This window comes from Hemitrygon akajei, chromosome 8 (assembly GCF_048418815.1).
Source record: "Hemitrygon akajei chromosome 8, sHemAka1.3, whole genome shotgun sequence".
NCBI lineage: Eukaryota > Metazoa > Chordata > Chondrichthyes > Myliobatiformes > Dasyatidae > Hemitrygon > Hemitrygon akajei.
This window is the reverse complement of record NC_133131.1, coordinates 104,915,372-104,932,447: the sequence shown is the minus strand read 5'-3', so window position 1 is coordinate 104,932,447 and position 17,076 is coordinate 104,915,372. Positions and strand designations below refer to the sequence as shown.

At 40.5% G+C, this 17,076-nt stretch overlaps 1 protein-coding gene across 10 annotated transcripts in view; it reads left to right on the top strand.

The window, feature by feature from the left end:
• Positions 1-17,076, top strand: part of LOC140732135 (growth factor receptor-bound protein 10-like) — a 227,934-nt gene that overhangs the window by 124,836 nt on the left and 86,022 nt on the right. For all 10 annotated transcript variants that reach the window (XM_073054348.1, XM_073054344.1, XM_073054346.1 and 7 more), the window contains one exon: positions 827-965. In XM_073054348.1, coding sequence (XP_072910449.1) covers positions 827-965 — 139 coding nt within the window. The remainder of the gene's footprint in view (positions 1-826; positions 966-17,076) is intronic.

The window sequence follows — 17,076 nt, the reverse complement described above, 5'->3', positions numbered from 1 at the left end:
GAGCTGATGTTTTATTATCATGTAAAGTTTTAACAGATACAGTCTCCTGAAAATTCAGCATAAAGAGTTGTAGTAATGATTATATTGTGTCCTGGAAGATGGTTAGAGATATCAATGTACTGAAAGCAAAGCCTGATATACTGATGGTGCTGGTACATTTTGAAATTTAATTGAGCACAGATGGTAAATTGCATTGCAGATAATGTATTTTCAGAGTATAATTCTGCTTTGAATAATATTGTATGTCTGTGATTGGAGTCATACCCAAATGTTCAGTAATATTAATTGCAATTTCGTAAACTCCCTGAATAAGTATCTCTTTCAACTTTGATTTATTTTCATCAACTGGACAGTGTCTCGCCAGCCTTTAGACATCAGCTTTAACAAAGCTATTTAGTGAATATTCATCTCGTATGGATTTTGGCTAAAATATTTTAGATATTACAATACAAAGGGATACAACTGTAGCCAGAATAGGAAATTAGTGAAACATTTTCTTTTGCATTCCCTCAACCCTAACAACAACATCTTTCAGCTTTGTTTTAACCATTCCTTCACCTTTAGGGTAAAAGAATCCCCAATTGATGCAGTCCTGCTTTATTATCTGGAAATTCCAACTTGTTTTCCCCTTTATTTTTCTTTATCCTTTTTATACACATCTCATGAAAATATATTGCAAATTATCAGCGGTGGACTATACTATTATTTTTGTTTTTCAAGTTACCTTTCTTAGTAGCTGAAGTTTGAAGTTCTGCTCATGTCCACCCATCAATGTATATCTGTTTTGTAAATGAAGCTTTTTCATTATGCCCTCCTTAATTTTCAGAAGACTACAGGAAGAAGATCAGTTCCGTACATCATCATTGCCTGCTATCCCAAATCCATTTCCAGAACTGTGCAGCCCTGCTAGCTCTCCAGTGTTGACACCTAGTTCCATGCCTCAGAGTCCACCTACTCATAATCATGTGAGTAATATTGATGTTTTAGGCACAGTTAAATGCATGTACTGTTGTGCATATCCAATGGTGTAATTTATTTTTTAATTTTCCTTCCTGTGCCTTGTAGACACATTTTATTATTTTTCATTTACATTGTAAACAGTTGAAATTCAGTAATTACTTGGATGGTAATATGGTTGTCAACACAAAGAAATTCATAAAGTGACTTTTTATAAGGTCTGCTGCTAGTTGCAAATAAATATGTAAGTGTTACTGCCTTCCATTTTCCCAGGCTGGAGTAATCTATTTGAAGCTCATGTTTATGAATAAAATTTCCATTTAAAACTATAAGAAATTGGAGCAGGAATGGGTTTAAAATCCCCTTAAACCACCTCTGCTGTTCAGTGATGCTGTGGCTAATTTGATTAGTAGTCTTGATTCCAGTTCCTGCCTTTATTATAAATTCCTTTGTATTCTGTTTCAGCCTTGATTATGCTTAATCACTGCTTTTTACAATGGAGAATTCCAAAGGTTTTCTGCCTCAATAAAAATTCATCCCTATGTTGGTCTAGAGTTGCCCTTTAGTCTGAGGCCATGCCATTAGTTTTAAATTTAACCTGGCCTGAGTGAATACCTCCATAGACTCCACCTTGTTGACTTTCCTCAATCCTTTTGCTTCATTAAGAAAAACTTTTCATTTTTTTTTAATGTACAGGTATATAGGTCCAATTCCCTCAGTATTTCTTCCCAAGATAATTCCTTCAACCCAATAATCTTTTGAAGATTCTTTGAATAATCTCCATATATCAAACTATCCTTAAATTTATTTTTAAACAATGAGACCAGATCTCTGTGCAGTACTCCAAGTGTCATAAGAGGGAAGTCCAATCATGTGGCTCAAAATACTCTGTCCATTTATCTTTTAATCATTTGTTATATCTATCCACTAACTTTGTTCCTTGATCTCTTGCTCTCTCGCTCCATCTCTCGTGTGCGCTTTCAATCTGAGCTAAGATAATACCTTAAGAACATAAACTGCTTATCTTGTAGGGTAAACTTTAATGTGGCACTTTATCAAAATCTTTTACACATGACATATATTAGATTTGTTTTTTGATAATTATATCCTCAAACAAATGTATAAGTGGGACAAATGATCTTTCCTTTTCATTAGACCATCTTCTTTCTTGATTAATCAGATTATGATTTTCTATTTGTCCTATTACAACCTAATAATGGACAACAATATTTTCCAACATGTTAGGCTTATGTTGCCTCAAAGTTGTCTGTTGCCATTTAGATAGGTAGTTACTTCATTTATCCTAAAGGAAATTACAATGTCACAGTAAAATTACAAGTGCACAGATATGTAAATATACAAATATTAGAAGAGATGTAAGAAAGATTAAAAAATAAGTTACCTTCATCAGTCTATCAGGAGGGCGTCATCACTTCCCTGGCTATAGGTTGACTCATTATAGAGCCTAATGGTCGAGGGTAAGAATTACCTCGTATAGCGCTCTTTGGAGCAGCGCAGTTACCTTGGTCTATTACTAAAGATACTCCTCTGTTCAGCCAAGGTGGCGTGCAGAGGGTGAGAAACATTGTCCAGAATTTCCAGGATTTTCTGTAGGGTCCTTTGTTCTACCACAGCCTCCTGTGTGTCCAGTTGACTCCTATAACAGAGCCAGCCTTTCTAATCAGTTTATTGAGTCTGTTGGCACCACCTGTGTTGATGCCATTGCCCCAACATACACACCTCATAGAAGATTGTACTGGCAACAGCAGACTAGTAGAACATGTGAGGGAGAAGCCTGCATACTCCAAAGGACCTCATTCTCCTCAGGAAGTAGAGGCGACTCTGGCACTTCTTGTACACAGTCTTTGTGTTGGTGCTCCACTCGTCTGTCATCCAGGTGCACCTCCAGCTACTTGTAGGTCCTCACCATCAGTAGTAACAGGAAGCAGTGCAGGCTTAGTCTTGCACTGTCCATCACCATCTCCTTTGTCTTACTGATGTTGAGCTGCAGATGGTCCTGCTTGCATTATTTGACAAAGTCCTCCACCAAGGTCCTGTATTCATCCTTCTGTCCTCTCTTTATACACCCAGCTGTTGGTGAGTCATCAGAGAATTTCTGCAGATGACATGACTCAGTGTTGTATCTAAAGTTCGAGGTATACAGGGTAAACGGGAAGGGAGCCAGTACAGTTCTCTGTGGAACCCCAGTGCTGCTTATAGCAATGTCTGACACACAGCTCAGAAGCTGCGTAAACTGTGGTGTGCCAGTCAGATAGTCCAATATCCAGGATACAATGGAAGTGCCAACTTGCATTGTATGGAGCTTTTCCCTCAGCAATGAAGGCTCCATGGTATTGATGGCACTTGAGAAATCATAAAACATGATCATCACAGAGCTGTTTTTATTGCATTGTGTATTATCTGCTGTGGTGTAATCAAAATATTGTTTCAAGTGCTTTTGTCTCAACATTTAAAATATTCTTCAGGTTTTAAAAAAATCTATATTTGACACTCATTTTGAAATTCTGGATATTTATGACATGGACATCAGATACTTGGTTCATATTCATTCCACACAAAATGTGTATCTAGGCTTCTGCTACTTCCTTGTAGATTGTAGCCTTGTTAGATCACACTACCCAGGAGATTAAACAGGCATAATAAAATGTGAGAAGAATTTCTGTCTCTACTTTCCATTCCAGGAATGAGTTCAAGACTTGCATTATTTCTTTAGAATATTTTTTCCTCAGCTTCTTTCTAATTCAACTACTCATTAACTTTTCTGTGTTTCCTTCCAGTGAATAGAAATGACCATAGTTTAATTGGTCTCTATCCACAATTCCTTAGCCCCGTGCCTCTGCTAATAAAAAGTATTCCATTTCTACCCCTTAGGCCCCATATGGGCCAGTTGTGCTCTTTACAGATCTGTAGATCTGTGCCCTGGAATAATTCTTGTTCTCCATAAAGCAGTATGTCTTGCCATTGTATATTTTCTTTCCTTATTTGCCCTCCCAAATGCAGGACATCTGGACTGAATTACTTTCATTTACTCCCTCCTAATCAGGCCATTGATTTTTTTTTCTGCAGCCTATAGTTTTATTCCTTGCTATAAACGAATTGAGTACAGATAATCTGTATTGATGATCTGTACTTTTACCTAAGGGGCATGATGAATTATGAATTTTGCTCTTCTCAACTATTCCAACCTCAGTCCCTCTGAACGCACTAATCCCAAACTCACCAGACAAGGGACTTGCTGTTTCATTCTGGCAAGGATGACTGCTGCTTTGCTGAGGTCAGGTGGCAGCTCTTGAACACAACTTCTTTACCCCAGAGCCAGCCTGCCAACACCCCCCCCCCCCCACCCCACAAGAATCATCAGGCCACTATGTCTGGTACCATTACTGATCAGACTCAAGATCTCAGTGTTGTATATGGTGACATATATGTACTTTGATAATAAATTGATTTTGAACTTTGAAGATCCACACCTTGCACCCACATGGATCTTATCAATATCAGCAACTTCACCATGCCCTCTAATTCACTTGGTCCATCTCAGCCACCTCTCTCTCCTTTCTTGATATCTCTGTCTATATCTCCAGAGGTAGATTATTTACTGTTATCTTTTAACCAGCCCAGTGACTCTCACAGTTACCTTGACTACACCTCATACTGCCTTAGCAGTTGCAAGATTAATAGTTCTTTTCTCTCAGATTCTTTGTTTTCACTGCATCTGTTCTTAGGATGAGGCTTTCCATTCTAGGATACCCAAGATATTGTTAGTTTTTAGAAAATGGGGTTTCCTCCCTTTCTATCAATGCAACCCCCACCAGCATTTCTGTTTCCTAAACATGTGCTCTCCCCCCCCCCCCCACTAACTTAACAGGAATGGAGTTCACCTTGTCCTCGCCTACCACCCCATTGGCCTCTATATCCAAAATATAATTATTTGCAGTTTAAGCCATCTCCAACAAAATCCCTTGTCCATTCGTGCCTCTCTCTGATTCCTTTCCAGGTACTTGCATCTGCTTTAACAGGCAGGAATTCCCAGTAGCCAGGCATTTTAATTACATGTTCCAGTCCCACACTGGCTAGCCTGTCCATGTCACATACTGTAGAGGTCAGGAAGGGCTTGTTTAAGTCAAATTCCTTCTTAATAGTCTTCAACCTAATGGGATCAAAATCGATTCCTCTAACTGCCCATATCTACTCCACTCTGTAAACCACATTACACCTCTTTCCTTACTCCCATTCTCAAGACATACCCATCATCTCCACATTCCTCCCTCTGGTTTCCCACTTCCTTCCTGTTATTCCATAGCCTGCAATCCCCAACAATTCTTTCAACTTTTTGCCTCTTTCACCTGTAATCTCCTGGTTTCTCACATCATTCCCTTTTTCTCCCCTCACCTACCTTCCTAGATTCCCAACCTTACCTGGATTCACCCACCAGGTCATGCTGACACCCCTTCCCTTATCCTTTTATTCTGATCTCAACTCTCTTTCTTAACGGTCCTGAAGAAGGGTCAGCTCTTCAATTCCTTCCATAAATGCTGTTGAACCTGCTGAATTCCAGTGTTTGGTGTGTGTTGCTCCAGATTTTCAGTAGTCTCTTTTGTCTCATCAATAGATACCCATCCTCACAGATGAATTCATTTCCTTAACCAATTCATCTACATACTACCTTTTGCCAATTTTCAGATATCAGGTTGCTAGGCCTGCACATATTTAAACTAAGTTTCAGAAAATGCCACAATTTTAGACCTCCAGTACACCTAAAACTACAGTCACCGTTGCAGAAGATCAGTCTTCTGTCTGGTGAACAAGTGAAAAGCAATGGGCCAGTGAGATGGTGGCTCTGGCCATGTCTTTCGGTCCTGTGTCAGGGGTATTTGAAAATATTTTTAATTATTTCCTACTTTAGACCATGGTTCCCTCCTGCTTCAAGATGACCACTATCATTCTATCATTCCAGTACCCAAGAAAACAAGATAACATCTCTTAATGACTACTGCCCAGTGGCTCTTACGTCAACCATCATAAAGAGCTGTGATAGGCTGGTCATGGCACGCATCATGTCCAGCTTTTCCAGACAACCTCAATCAACTGCAATTTGTCTCCCTCAGAAACAGATCTATGGTGGACACCATCTTTTTGGCCCTACACTCATATCTGGAGCAGCTGGACAGTAAAGACACTCAGTGGTCACTCTGTTAGGTAGCTTCTAAACCTAATAAAGTGGCCACTGAGTATATTTCTGTATGTTCATAGTCTTATGCTGCTGTAGCCCATCCACTTCAAGTTTGACATGTGTGTTCAGAGGTGCTCTTCTGCACACTACTGTTGTAATGCATGGTTATTTCAGTTACTGTCACCTTCCTGTCAGCTTGAACCAATTTGACTGTTGTACTCTGACCTCTCTCATTAACAAGGTGTTTTTGCCCACAGAACTGCCTCTCACTTTTTTTTTGCTTTTCGCATCATTATCTGTTGTGCATGCAAATCCCAGGAGATCAGCAATTTCTGAGATATTCAAACTGCCCAATCTGGCACTAACAATCATTCCACGGTCCGTCACATAGATCACATTTCTTGCCCATTTCTGATGTTTGGTCTGAACAACAATCAAACCGCTTGACCACGTCTGCATGTTTTTATACATTGAGTTGCTGTCACATGATTGGCTGATTAGATATTTGCATTAACGAGCAGGTGTACCTAATAAGGTGTCTACTAGGTATACATCGGACTTCGGTTTACTGACTACAATTCTGGCATCAGTGCTATAATTTCAAGCAAACTTGTCACTCTGGGAGTTAATACCTCCCACTGCAACTGGATCCTTGACTTTCTCACTAATTTTCTTACCAGCAGACCACAATCAGTAAGGATTGGCAGCAACACCCCCACCTTGATTATTCTAAACAATGGTGCTCCACAAGGTTGTGTCCTCAGCTCCCTACTCTACTCCCTGTACACTTGTGACTGCGTGAGCAGATTCTGCTCTAACTCCTGTCCACGTTTGCAGATGATACCAGTGTGCTTCATCTCAGATAATGATAATTTGAAATGCGAGGAGGAGATAGAGAACTCAGTGACACAGTATCATGACAACAACCCTTCTCTCAATGTCAACAAAAGAGCAAAGGTCATTGACTTCAGAAAGTGGGTGGTGGTGGGGCAATGCTGCTGCCTACATCAAGAGAGTTGAGGTTGACAGGTTCAAGTATCTAGGAGTAACTTTGCCAATATCATGTCCTGGTCCAACTACATCAGAATCAGAATGAATAATAAATAATATGTGTTGTGAAATTTGTTAACTTAGCAGCAGCAATGCAATGCAATACATGACAGTATAGAAAGAAAAAGTAAGTAAATTAATTACAGTATATGTGTGTGTACACACATACATATATGCATTAACAATAGTGCAAAAACAGAAATAATATATATTTAAAATAAAAGGTGAGGTAGTATTCATAGGTTCAATGTCCATTTAGGAATTGTATGGCAGAGGGGTAGAAACTGTTCCTGAACCCCTGAGTTGTGTGCCTTTAGGCATCCATTGACACATTGATGTGTCATGGTCATGAAAGCTCACCAATGCCTTTGCTTCCACAGGAGGGTAAAGAAATTTGGCATGATCCTGTTGAGCCTTACCAGTTTTTATTGGTGCACCATAGAAAGCGTTCTGTCCGGATGCATGAAGCTTGGTATGCCAAATGCTCTGCACATGACCACAAGAAACCGCAGAGACTTGTGGACTTAGCTCAGCACTCAGGAATCTGCATCCCCTTTAGGGATTTTGTCTATACTTCTTGCTGATGTAGTAGAGCAGCAAGCTCATCAAAGACCCCACCCACCCAGGACATTCTCTCTCCTCCCATCTCCCATTGGACAGAAGAATATAAAAGAAAGTACATTCCGCTGGCTTAAGGACAGTTTCCATTCCACTGTTAGCAGGCTCTCGAACAGACCTCTTGTACAATAAGATTGTATCGTGACTTCACAATGTTCCACTTTATGATTGATACTTTATTGTTTAGCTGGAATGCCAGCAGCATTCCTCTCTGCAATTTTTTTGTTCTTGGGTCTTTTGAGATCTAGTCATTGTGCTTCTGTAGACTCTACCCACCAGAATCAGTCTTAATGTAAAGACTAGGTGAATTTTTACAAAACTCTGATCTTACAGTCATCTGCCACTTTAATTCTGTATCCTTTTTTCTTTGTGACCTCTATCTTTGTCTTTCTGCATTGCTCCAATGTGACCTTGAGAATCAGCATCTTTTAGATGACGTGAGGGGTTAAGATGAAGAAAGAACAGTGTAGTTTAATGCAACAGTAAACTGTTCTAAGACTAAATATGGTTGATATTTCATTGGGTACAAGTCTTTTTGATTCCATTGAAAATTCCATCTATAATAAATATCAATTCAAAATGCATAATACAATTCCACTCTAATTACAATTGATATTAAATGAGTTTAAATTTGCTTGTGTAAAATAGCATTAAAGTCAACTTTAAAAATAGTGATATAAATTGATGAGACATGGAAATTAGTGGACTACTAAGCAGGAGCAGTCTTTCTCTGTGGTTACAGCCAGTTGAACAGAGCTAGAAATGCAACGTGCTCAAGGGCCTCAGCCTGAAACATACATTATTTATTCCCTTCTCTAGATGCTGCCTGACTTGCTAGTTCCTCCAGTATTTGTTGTGTATTTCCAGCATTTGCAGGATCTCCTGTTTATATCCATCTTAAGTAGACCAATTAGGTTTGTAATGAAGAATGAAGGGCAAAGATGTTGCAATGATGCAAAGGAAAGCAATGCAAAAGAAAAAAAACAAACAAGTTAAAACAACATGAAAGATTAGCAATTGGAGACAAGAAACTGCAGATGCTGCAGTCTGAAGGAACACACAATCTACTAGAAGAACTTTGACTGAGAGGGATTGATGGGAGGGATAAAATTGTGAGCACTACAGATTGAAACTCTGCTTCTGTTTAGACTGAAAGTGGAGAGGTGAGATGGCCAGCAAAGAGTGGAGAAGGGGTGTGGCAAGAATAGACATACCCATTTTTGTCCCTTTTCCTCCTCCATCCATCAGTTTTACACCCCCTAGCCAACAACAACCACCGCCCATCTAGTTCCAGTAGATGTTCAGCTCTCCCTTTGCTAATGGTTCCGATTCTCACTTCCTTATCAGAATCCAGCACAGGTGTTCCAGATGATCTCCCTATTTCTCATCTTTGTGCTCACCTCCCTCACTTGTTTTTTCCTCCTCCCTCCTTGTTTACCTCGCACGACTTATCTATCATCTTGCACCCCTCCTCAGTCCACATTGGAGCCTTTTCTTGCCATTCTTAAATGGAATGAGTTGCCAGAGAACGTGGTTAATATAGGTACATTAAGAGCATTTTAAAAGTCATATGGGCAAGTACATGGATTCAAAAGGTTTAGAGGGGTGTGGGCCCAAAGGCAGACAAATAGGATTAGCTTATTTGGGAATCTTGGACCAGATCAAGTTCAAGTTCATTGTTATGTGACTGTACATATATACAGCATTGTGCAAAAGTCTTAGGCACATGTAAACAAAATTTCATAAAGCGAAGATGCTTTCAAAAATAATGAAATGAATCAATATAAGAACCAAACAGTTCCTCTCCACCACCACCCTCCTTAATCTGGCAGAACTGGTCCTCACCTTAAAAAGTTTTTCCTTCGGCTCCTCCCACTTTCTCCAGTCTCAAGGGGTAGCCGTGGGCACCTGAATAGTTCCCAACAATGCCTGCCTTTTCACTGACTATGTTAAACAGTCCATGATCCAAGCCTTCTCCAATAATGCTTCCCAACACTTCCTTCACTACATTGATGACTGCATTGGTGCTGCTTCATGCACCCATCCTGAGCTCATCATTTTCATCAGCTCTGCCTCCAACCTCCAGCCTTTGGTCCATTTCTGACACATCCCTATTCAATCTCTGTGTCTCAGTCTCTGGAGACAAACTGTTGATGAACATCTTTATAACCCTACTGATTCACACTCTGTTTAAAAAAAATTACTATTCCCTTTTCTCAGTTCCTTCATCTCAGCTACCTATGTCCCCAGTATGTGACTTTACTTTCTAGGATATCAGAGATGACCTCCCTTCCTCCATCATTGATGCTGCCCTCAACCATATCTCCTCTGTTTCCCCAACATCTGCGCATACCCCATCTTCATGCCGCCTTAACAGTGATAGAGTTCCTCTTGCCCTTGCCTACCACCTCACGAGCAACACATTCTTTGCAATATCTGCCATCTCCATAGGGTTCCTACTACTAAACATATCTTTACATTTCCACCCCCCCCCCCCCGCCCCAGTATCCCTGTCTTCCTACAGGGATCGCTCCCTCCGTGATTCCCTTGTTTATTTGTCTGTCCGCACTAATCTTCCTCCTGACACTTATCTCTGCAAGTGGACAAAGTGCTAGACCTGCCCATTTACCTCCTGTCTCACCTCTATTCAAGGTACTAAACAGTCTTTCCAGATGAGGCAACACTTCATCTGTGAATCTGTTTGGATTGTCTGTTGTGTCTGGTGCTTTGCATGCAGTCTCCTCTACGATAGTGAGATTCATCATTGGTCAAGCAGCTTCACCCCATCTGCTAAAGGCAATACTTCACAGTGACCAAACATTTTAATTCCAATTCCCATTCCCATTACCATTTAGATGTTTTGGTCCATGGCCTCCGCTTGTCCTACAATGCGGACATCCTCAGGGTGGAAGAGCAACACCTTACAGTCTGTCTCTTTAGCCTTCAACCTGATAGCATGAATATAGATTTCTCCTTGTAATAAAAAAAATCTTCCCCCTCCCTTCTTCTTTTCCCCACTCTGGCCTCTTACCTCTTCTCACCTGCCTATTACCTCCTCCTCCTCTCTCTTTCTCCTATGTTCCACTCTCTCCTATCAGATTACTTCCTCTCTAGCCCTTTACCTTCCCTACCCACCTAGCTTCAGCTATCATTTTCTAGCTATCCTCTTTCCCCTCCCCCAACATTTTATTCTGGCATCTTCTCCCTTCCTTTCTAGTCCTGACGGAGGAATTCAGCCCACAATGTCAACTGTTAATTAATTCCTATAGATGCTGCCTCACCTCATGCGTTCTTCTAGCACGTTGTTTGTGTTGCTTCGCATCTGCTGATTTTCTTGTATTAGTGAAATGAAAAGTTTCTAAATATCAAAAAGTTTGCTGTAAAGAACAGTAAACAATAAAAAAAATTCAATTCTATATTTGATGTGACTACCCTTTGCTTTTAAAACTGCATCAATTCTCTAGTGCACTGTTGTGCAGTTTTATAAGTGTAACTGTCACTTCGGCTAGTGGCTTAATATAGGGGGTGATAGCCCCCGGCCCGACCAAACTTAAGAAATCTTGTTTGGGTGGATGCTGTGCGATGTGTCCGCTGTTACAAATCAGTACCTTGAAATAACTAACAGTACACAATGTGTGATTAAATGATTAAGCTTTATAATTCTTACTTTGGCTCTATGGTTAGTAAAGAAATGATAAAAGAAAAAAACGGGCCCAATCTTATTGAACAATCTGTTGCACTGTGTTGGAGCTCACAAATATGGCCATTCGTCCACCATTGACCTCCTCTGATCATCACTGTCCTTTGGACCCTCACTCCAAGTCCAACCCGTCTGGCGGTCTACCAACCCTCTCCATGCGTGTCTTCTCTCCTTATCTCTCCCTGACCAAAAGACCACGAAAATCTTTCTTCCAGTTCACAAGAAAGAACAACAGATTCCTAACCCCCTTTATCTCTAGTCATAACCCAAATATTGCTGCTACAGAGAAACCATTACATTATCAGTGAAACCTTACAGCATGTTACACAGCAGTGAAACCCTACAGCATGTTACATAAGAAAATTGGCTGATGGGGTGCTCCAAGCTTCTTGGTGACCTTGTCACAGTTTTTCTGCAGACTTTGGCTGTCTCGATTACTTCTGTCTCTCCAGGTAATCCTAACTAAACACAACGATGTTGTGATCAGGGCTCTGATGGAGGCCATATAATCTGAAACCATAGTAAAAAAAAATCTAGCGAATCTAAGACTTTTACACAGTGATGATGATGATGGCTGGTTCTTCGCTTGCGAAGGTTAGGAGAGACAGGCAGACAACCCATGGATCTGAGCCACCTACCTGCAGAGTTGAGATTGCCACTTCCAGCATCATCTAACTCCTGTTGTTTTGCCCCTTCACTCTTGCTGTAGGACTTCTCTTTCTTTCTGCACTGCATAGGTTTATAGTGAGGATTGATGCACGAGAACCAATTCCACTCTTTAAGCCAGGGGATATTCCACAATGGCACAGTGAGCTGAGATGACTGCAGCAAGTGCAAGGCTGTAGGTTCAGTATTGGAGTTTTCCTTCTCTTAGACAAGCTGCCTAGCAAGACTAATGAATTCCATCTGCCCAGGTTGGAATCAGAGTTGTCCTGCTCCTAGAAACATAGAAAATAGGTGCAGGAGTAGGCCATTTGGCCCTTCGAGCCAGCACCGTCATTCAGTATGATCATGGCTGATCATCCAACTCAAAACCCTGTACCTGCTTTCTCTCCATACCCCCGATCACTTTAGCCACAAGGGCCATATCTAACTTCCTCTTAAATATAGCCAATGAACCGGCCTCAACTGTCTCCTGTGGCAGAGAATTCCACAGGAATTCTGTCTGTCCAATCCCTTTAGAATTTTATACGTTTCAATAAGATCCCCCCCCTCAATCTTCTAAATTCCAATGAGTATAAGCCTAGTCGATCCAGTCTTTCTTCATATGAAAGTCCTGCCATCCCAGGAATCAATCTGGTGAACCTTCTTTGTACTCCCTCTATGGCAAGAATGTCTTTCCTCAGATTAGGGGACCAAAGCTGCACACAATACTGTAGGTGCAGTCTCACCAAGGCCTTGTACAACTGCAGTAGAACCTCCCTGCTCCTGTACTCAAATCCTTTTGCTATGAATGCCAACATACCATTTGCCTTTTTCACCGCCTGCTGTACCTGCATGCCCACCTTCAATGACTGGTGTACAATGATACCCAGGTCTCTTTGCACCTCCCCTTTTCCTAATCGGCCACCATTCAGATAATAATCTGTTTTCTTGTTCTTGCAACCAAAGTGGATAACCTCACATTTATCCACATTAAATTGCATCTGCCATGAATTTGCCCACTCACCTAACCTATCCAAGTCACCCTGCATCTTCTTAGCATCCTCCTCACAGCTAACACCGCCGCCCAGCTTCGTATCATCTGCAAACTTGGAGATGCTGCATTTAATTCCCTCGTCTAAATCATTAATATATATTGTAAACAACTGGGGTCCCAGCACTGAGCCTTGCGGTACCCCACTAGTCACTGCCTGCCATTCTGAAAAGGTCCCGTTTACTCCCACTCTTTGCTTCCTGTCTGCCAACCTATTCTTTATCCACATCAATACCATACCCCCAATACCGTTTGCTTTAAGTTTGCACTCTAATCTCCTGTGTGGGACCTTGTCAAAAGCCTTTTGAAAATCTAAATATACCACATCCACTGGCTCTCCCCTATCCACTCTACTAGTTACATCTTCAAAAAATTCTATAAAATTCGTCAGACATGATTTTCCTTACACAAATCCATGCTGACTTTGTCCGATGATTTCACCTCTTTCCAAATGTGCTGTTATCACATCTTTGATAACCGACTCTAGCATTTTCCCCACCACCGATGTCAGACTGCCCACCCAGTTATACTGCTGGAAACTCAGTTGCACCATGACATAGCAAACTCGTAAGAACAGGGACGCCACCTGAAGATGTCGTTATGGGCACAGTAGTGTAGGAGAGGTCAAACAGTGGTCCTGCACTGATCACTGCACTTGGAAAGGAGAGCCTATGGGAGACACTTCACCTTCCTTAAGTGAGCAATACTGTTCAACCAAATGAATCAATGTTCTGCCAGACCATATTGTAACAGAACATATATCACACACAGCACCTAAACCAAAATCTTATATTATAAATATGTTGAAAAAATATACTTCAAAATGCATGTAGTAAAATGCAGTGCAGGTGAACAGTAAGCAGCTTGCTGTCCTAGTGATGAGACCTCGGTGGTGGCAGGGTATTCATTAGTTTCACAGTCTGATGGAAAAAGCTGTATCCAGTCTGGCAGTCTTAGTCCTGATGCCTCCGTACCTCCTTCCTGACAGTAGTGGGTCAAAGAGATTGTGGAATGGGTGGTAGGGATCCTCGATGCTTTAGGCTCTTTGTCTGCAATGCTCCTGGTAAGAATGGGCTGGAGATCCTTGCACGCCTCAATCTCCTCAGAAAGTGTAGACTTCCTTGATTAGTGAGGAAGTGTAGGTCCAGGTTAGATTGTCGGTTATGTACACACCAAAGAACTTAGTGCTCTTCACTCTGTCCACTGCAGAGCCATTGATGTGCAGTGGAGAGGGGTCAACCTGCGTCTTCCTGAAGCTCACAATCATCTTTTATCTTGTCTAAGTTGAGACTCAGCTTGTTGTTCTTTCACTATTTGTTAAGTTTCTACCTCCTGTCTGAATGCTGAATCACCATTGTTGCTGATGAAACAGAAGATGCTGGAAATAGAAATAATTAATAGGTAAAGTATGGTATGGAGAAGCAAACAGTCAGCACAGGTTCCAATGAGAGTTGGTTGACTGAATAGCCACCTTTCTCAATGGCCAGTTGTATGAAGTATTTTCATTTTATTCCAACCCAACATTACTGAATATGTAACCTACAAAAAGGATCTCTTAAATTGTGTTCTGAGCAAATAAAATAATTTTGACTGCTATTAAGTGAGGAATATGCCCTGGAGGCCACATGAATATAGATGTAATAATTGGTTTCCAGCTTAGGTGGAACTGTACACATGGGCATATTGAAACAAAGCTTTGATACCCTATATGTATGGAGTTCTTTCATATCACTTAGCGAGGACTTCTGGATGGATCATATGGAAAGTGCGTCAGCCTCTTTAAGAAGTTAATGAGGTTTCAGCTTGTCAACAAAAGCCCATAGAAAGTTCTACAGAACTATGGTTGAAAATATCCTGTCTGGTATAGCATCTCAAATGAACAGAAGTATAAAAAGCTACAGAAAAATAGTGGACTCTGCCCAATACATCAGACACATTCCTTCCCATCATCAGAAATATCTTTCGGAAGCACTGTTTCAGAAAGATACCATCCAAGCCATGCAAACTTTTTGTCATTGGGTAGGTAGTACAGAAGCCTGAAGTCCCACACCCTCAAGTCAAAGAACAATTTGAAACATTTTGTTCTTCACCCAACTGGTAAAACCCTAAACACTGCACTCTAGCTACATGGGGATAGTACCATGGTACTATTACAGTGCCAGTGACCCAGATTAAATTCTGTTGCTGTCTGTATCTTCCAAAGACATACAGATTAATAGGTTAATTGTCATATGGGTATTAATGGGTGGCATGGGCTTATTGGGTCAGAAGGGCCTGTTATTGTACTGTCTCTCTAAATAAATAGCATGATCATTTTACACTATATTTGACTTTTTTGGTTCTATTTATGTATTTTCTTGTAAAAATTGTGTATAATTTGTTTTATTTCTATTTGTGAGTGCTGCTTACACAATGCTATATGCCTATGATGCTGTTTTAAGTAATTTGTTTATTGCACCTGTGCATACACGTGCTTGTGCATAAGACAATAAACTTGATTCAACTTTAGTTGTCCCATCAACTCGGGTGATGCCAATAGGCTCAATAAATTGATTAGGAAGGCTGGCTCTGTTATTGGAGTCAAACTGGACACACTAGAGGCTGTGGTGGAACAAAGGACCCTATGGAAAATCTTGGTAATTCTGGACAATGTTTTTCACCTTCTGCATGCCACCGTGGCTAAACAGAGGAGCATTTTTATAAACAGACTACTACAACTGCACTGCTCCAAAAAAAGCACCCTCATCCATTAGGCTCTGTATTGAGTCAATTTACAGCTGGGGAAGTAATGACCCCCTTGTGTTAGACCGTTTGAGTTTTTATTTTTTTCTTACTTCTCTTCTAATATTTATATACCTGTACAATTGTAATGTTACTGCAACACTAATTTCCTTTAAGATCAATAAGGTATCTCTATCTACTCCATGTGCTTTTTTTATAACAATCATATCAACCTATCACCTTCAATAAACATATACCATAGTTCTCTCTGGTATTGTCGCCTGTCTTAGATTCACTGTTTTGTGTTCTCATGCTTTATATATATTTGTAACTGAGCACTGTACTACTGCATAGCAGAAAATAGAGTAAGTAATGGAAAGAACATGTGGATAGGAGCATCTTTGGGGATTAACAAAACTGCAAATGTGAAAAGATGAAGGGGCAGGAAATACTGATATCCTGAAGACCATTGTCAGTTAGTTATCTTGTCCACCATCATCTTTTGATGGCAGACAATTCTCCCAATGAGGAAACTATGTTGTACTTTTGGTTTGAGCATCATTAAAATATATCTAAGCTAAGAAAGCTGCCTTGTTTTATACTGTATTCTCAGGTCTCTCTATGTGTGGTGTGGTTGTACCAAAGTTACTTGGGACTTGGACTATTAAGATTTAGAAGTAGAATTGGTCCATTTGGCCTATTGAATCTGCTCCACCATTCAATCACGGCTGATTTTTACCTCAACCTCATTCCCGCACCCTTTCCTCATTGCTGTCAATCAAATTACGAGTAAAAATCCTATCAAATTCTACCTTAAAGCACCCAACCACTTGGCTTCCACAGTGTATGGCTTCTGATAGAAGTCTATTACCAATGTCCTTCAAGTTTGCACTAATTTAGTAGTGGCATTCGTTGTTCAAAGGTTCATTTTATTGTCAAAGTATGCATGTAGAATACAACTCTGATATTTGTCTACTCCAGATAGCTATTAAATACAGAAAGACCATATGTGTTGATGAAAGAAAAGACATTAACTTCCACCCCAACTGGCATGAAAAAGAAGAAACAAAATTTGCACACCTCAAAATCTCCCCTTCCCTGCAGCAAAAACAGTCACAATGACAATCCTTGACCTCTTAC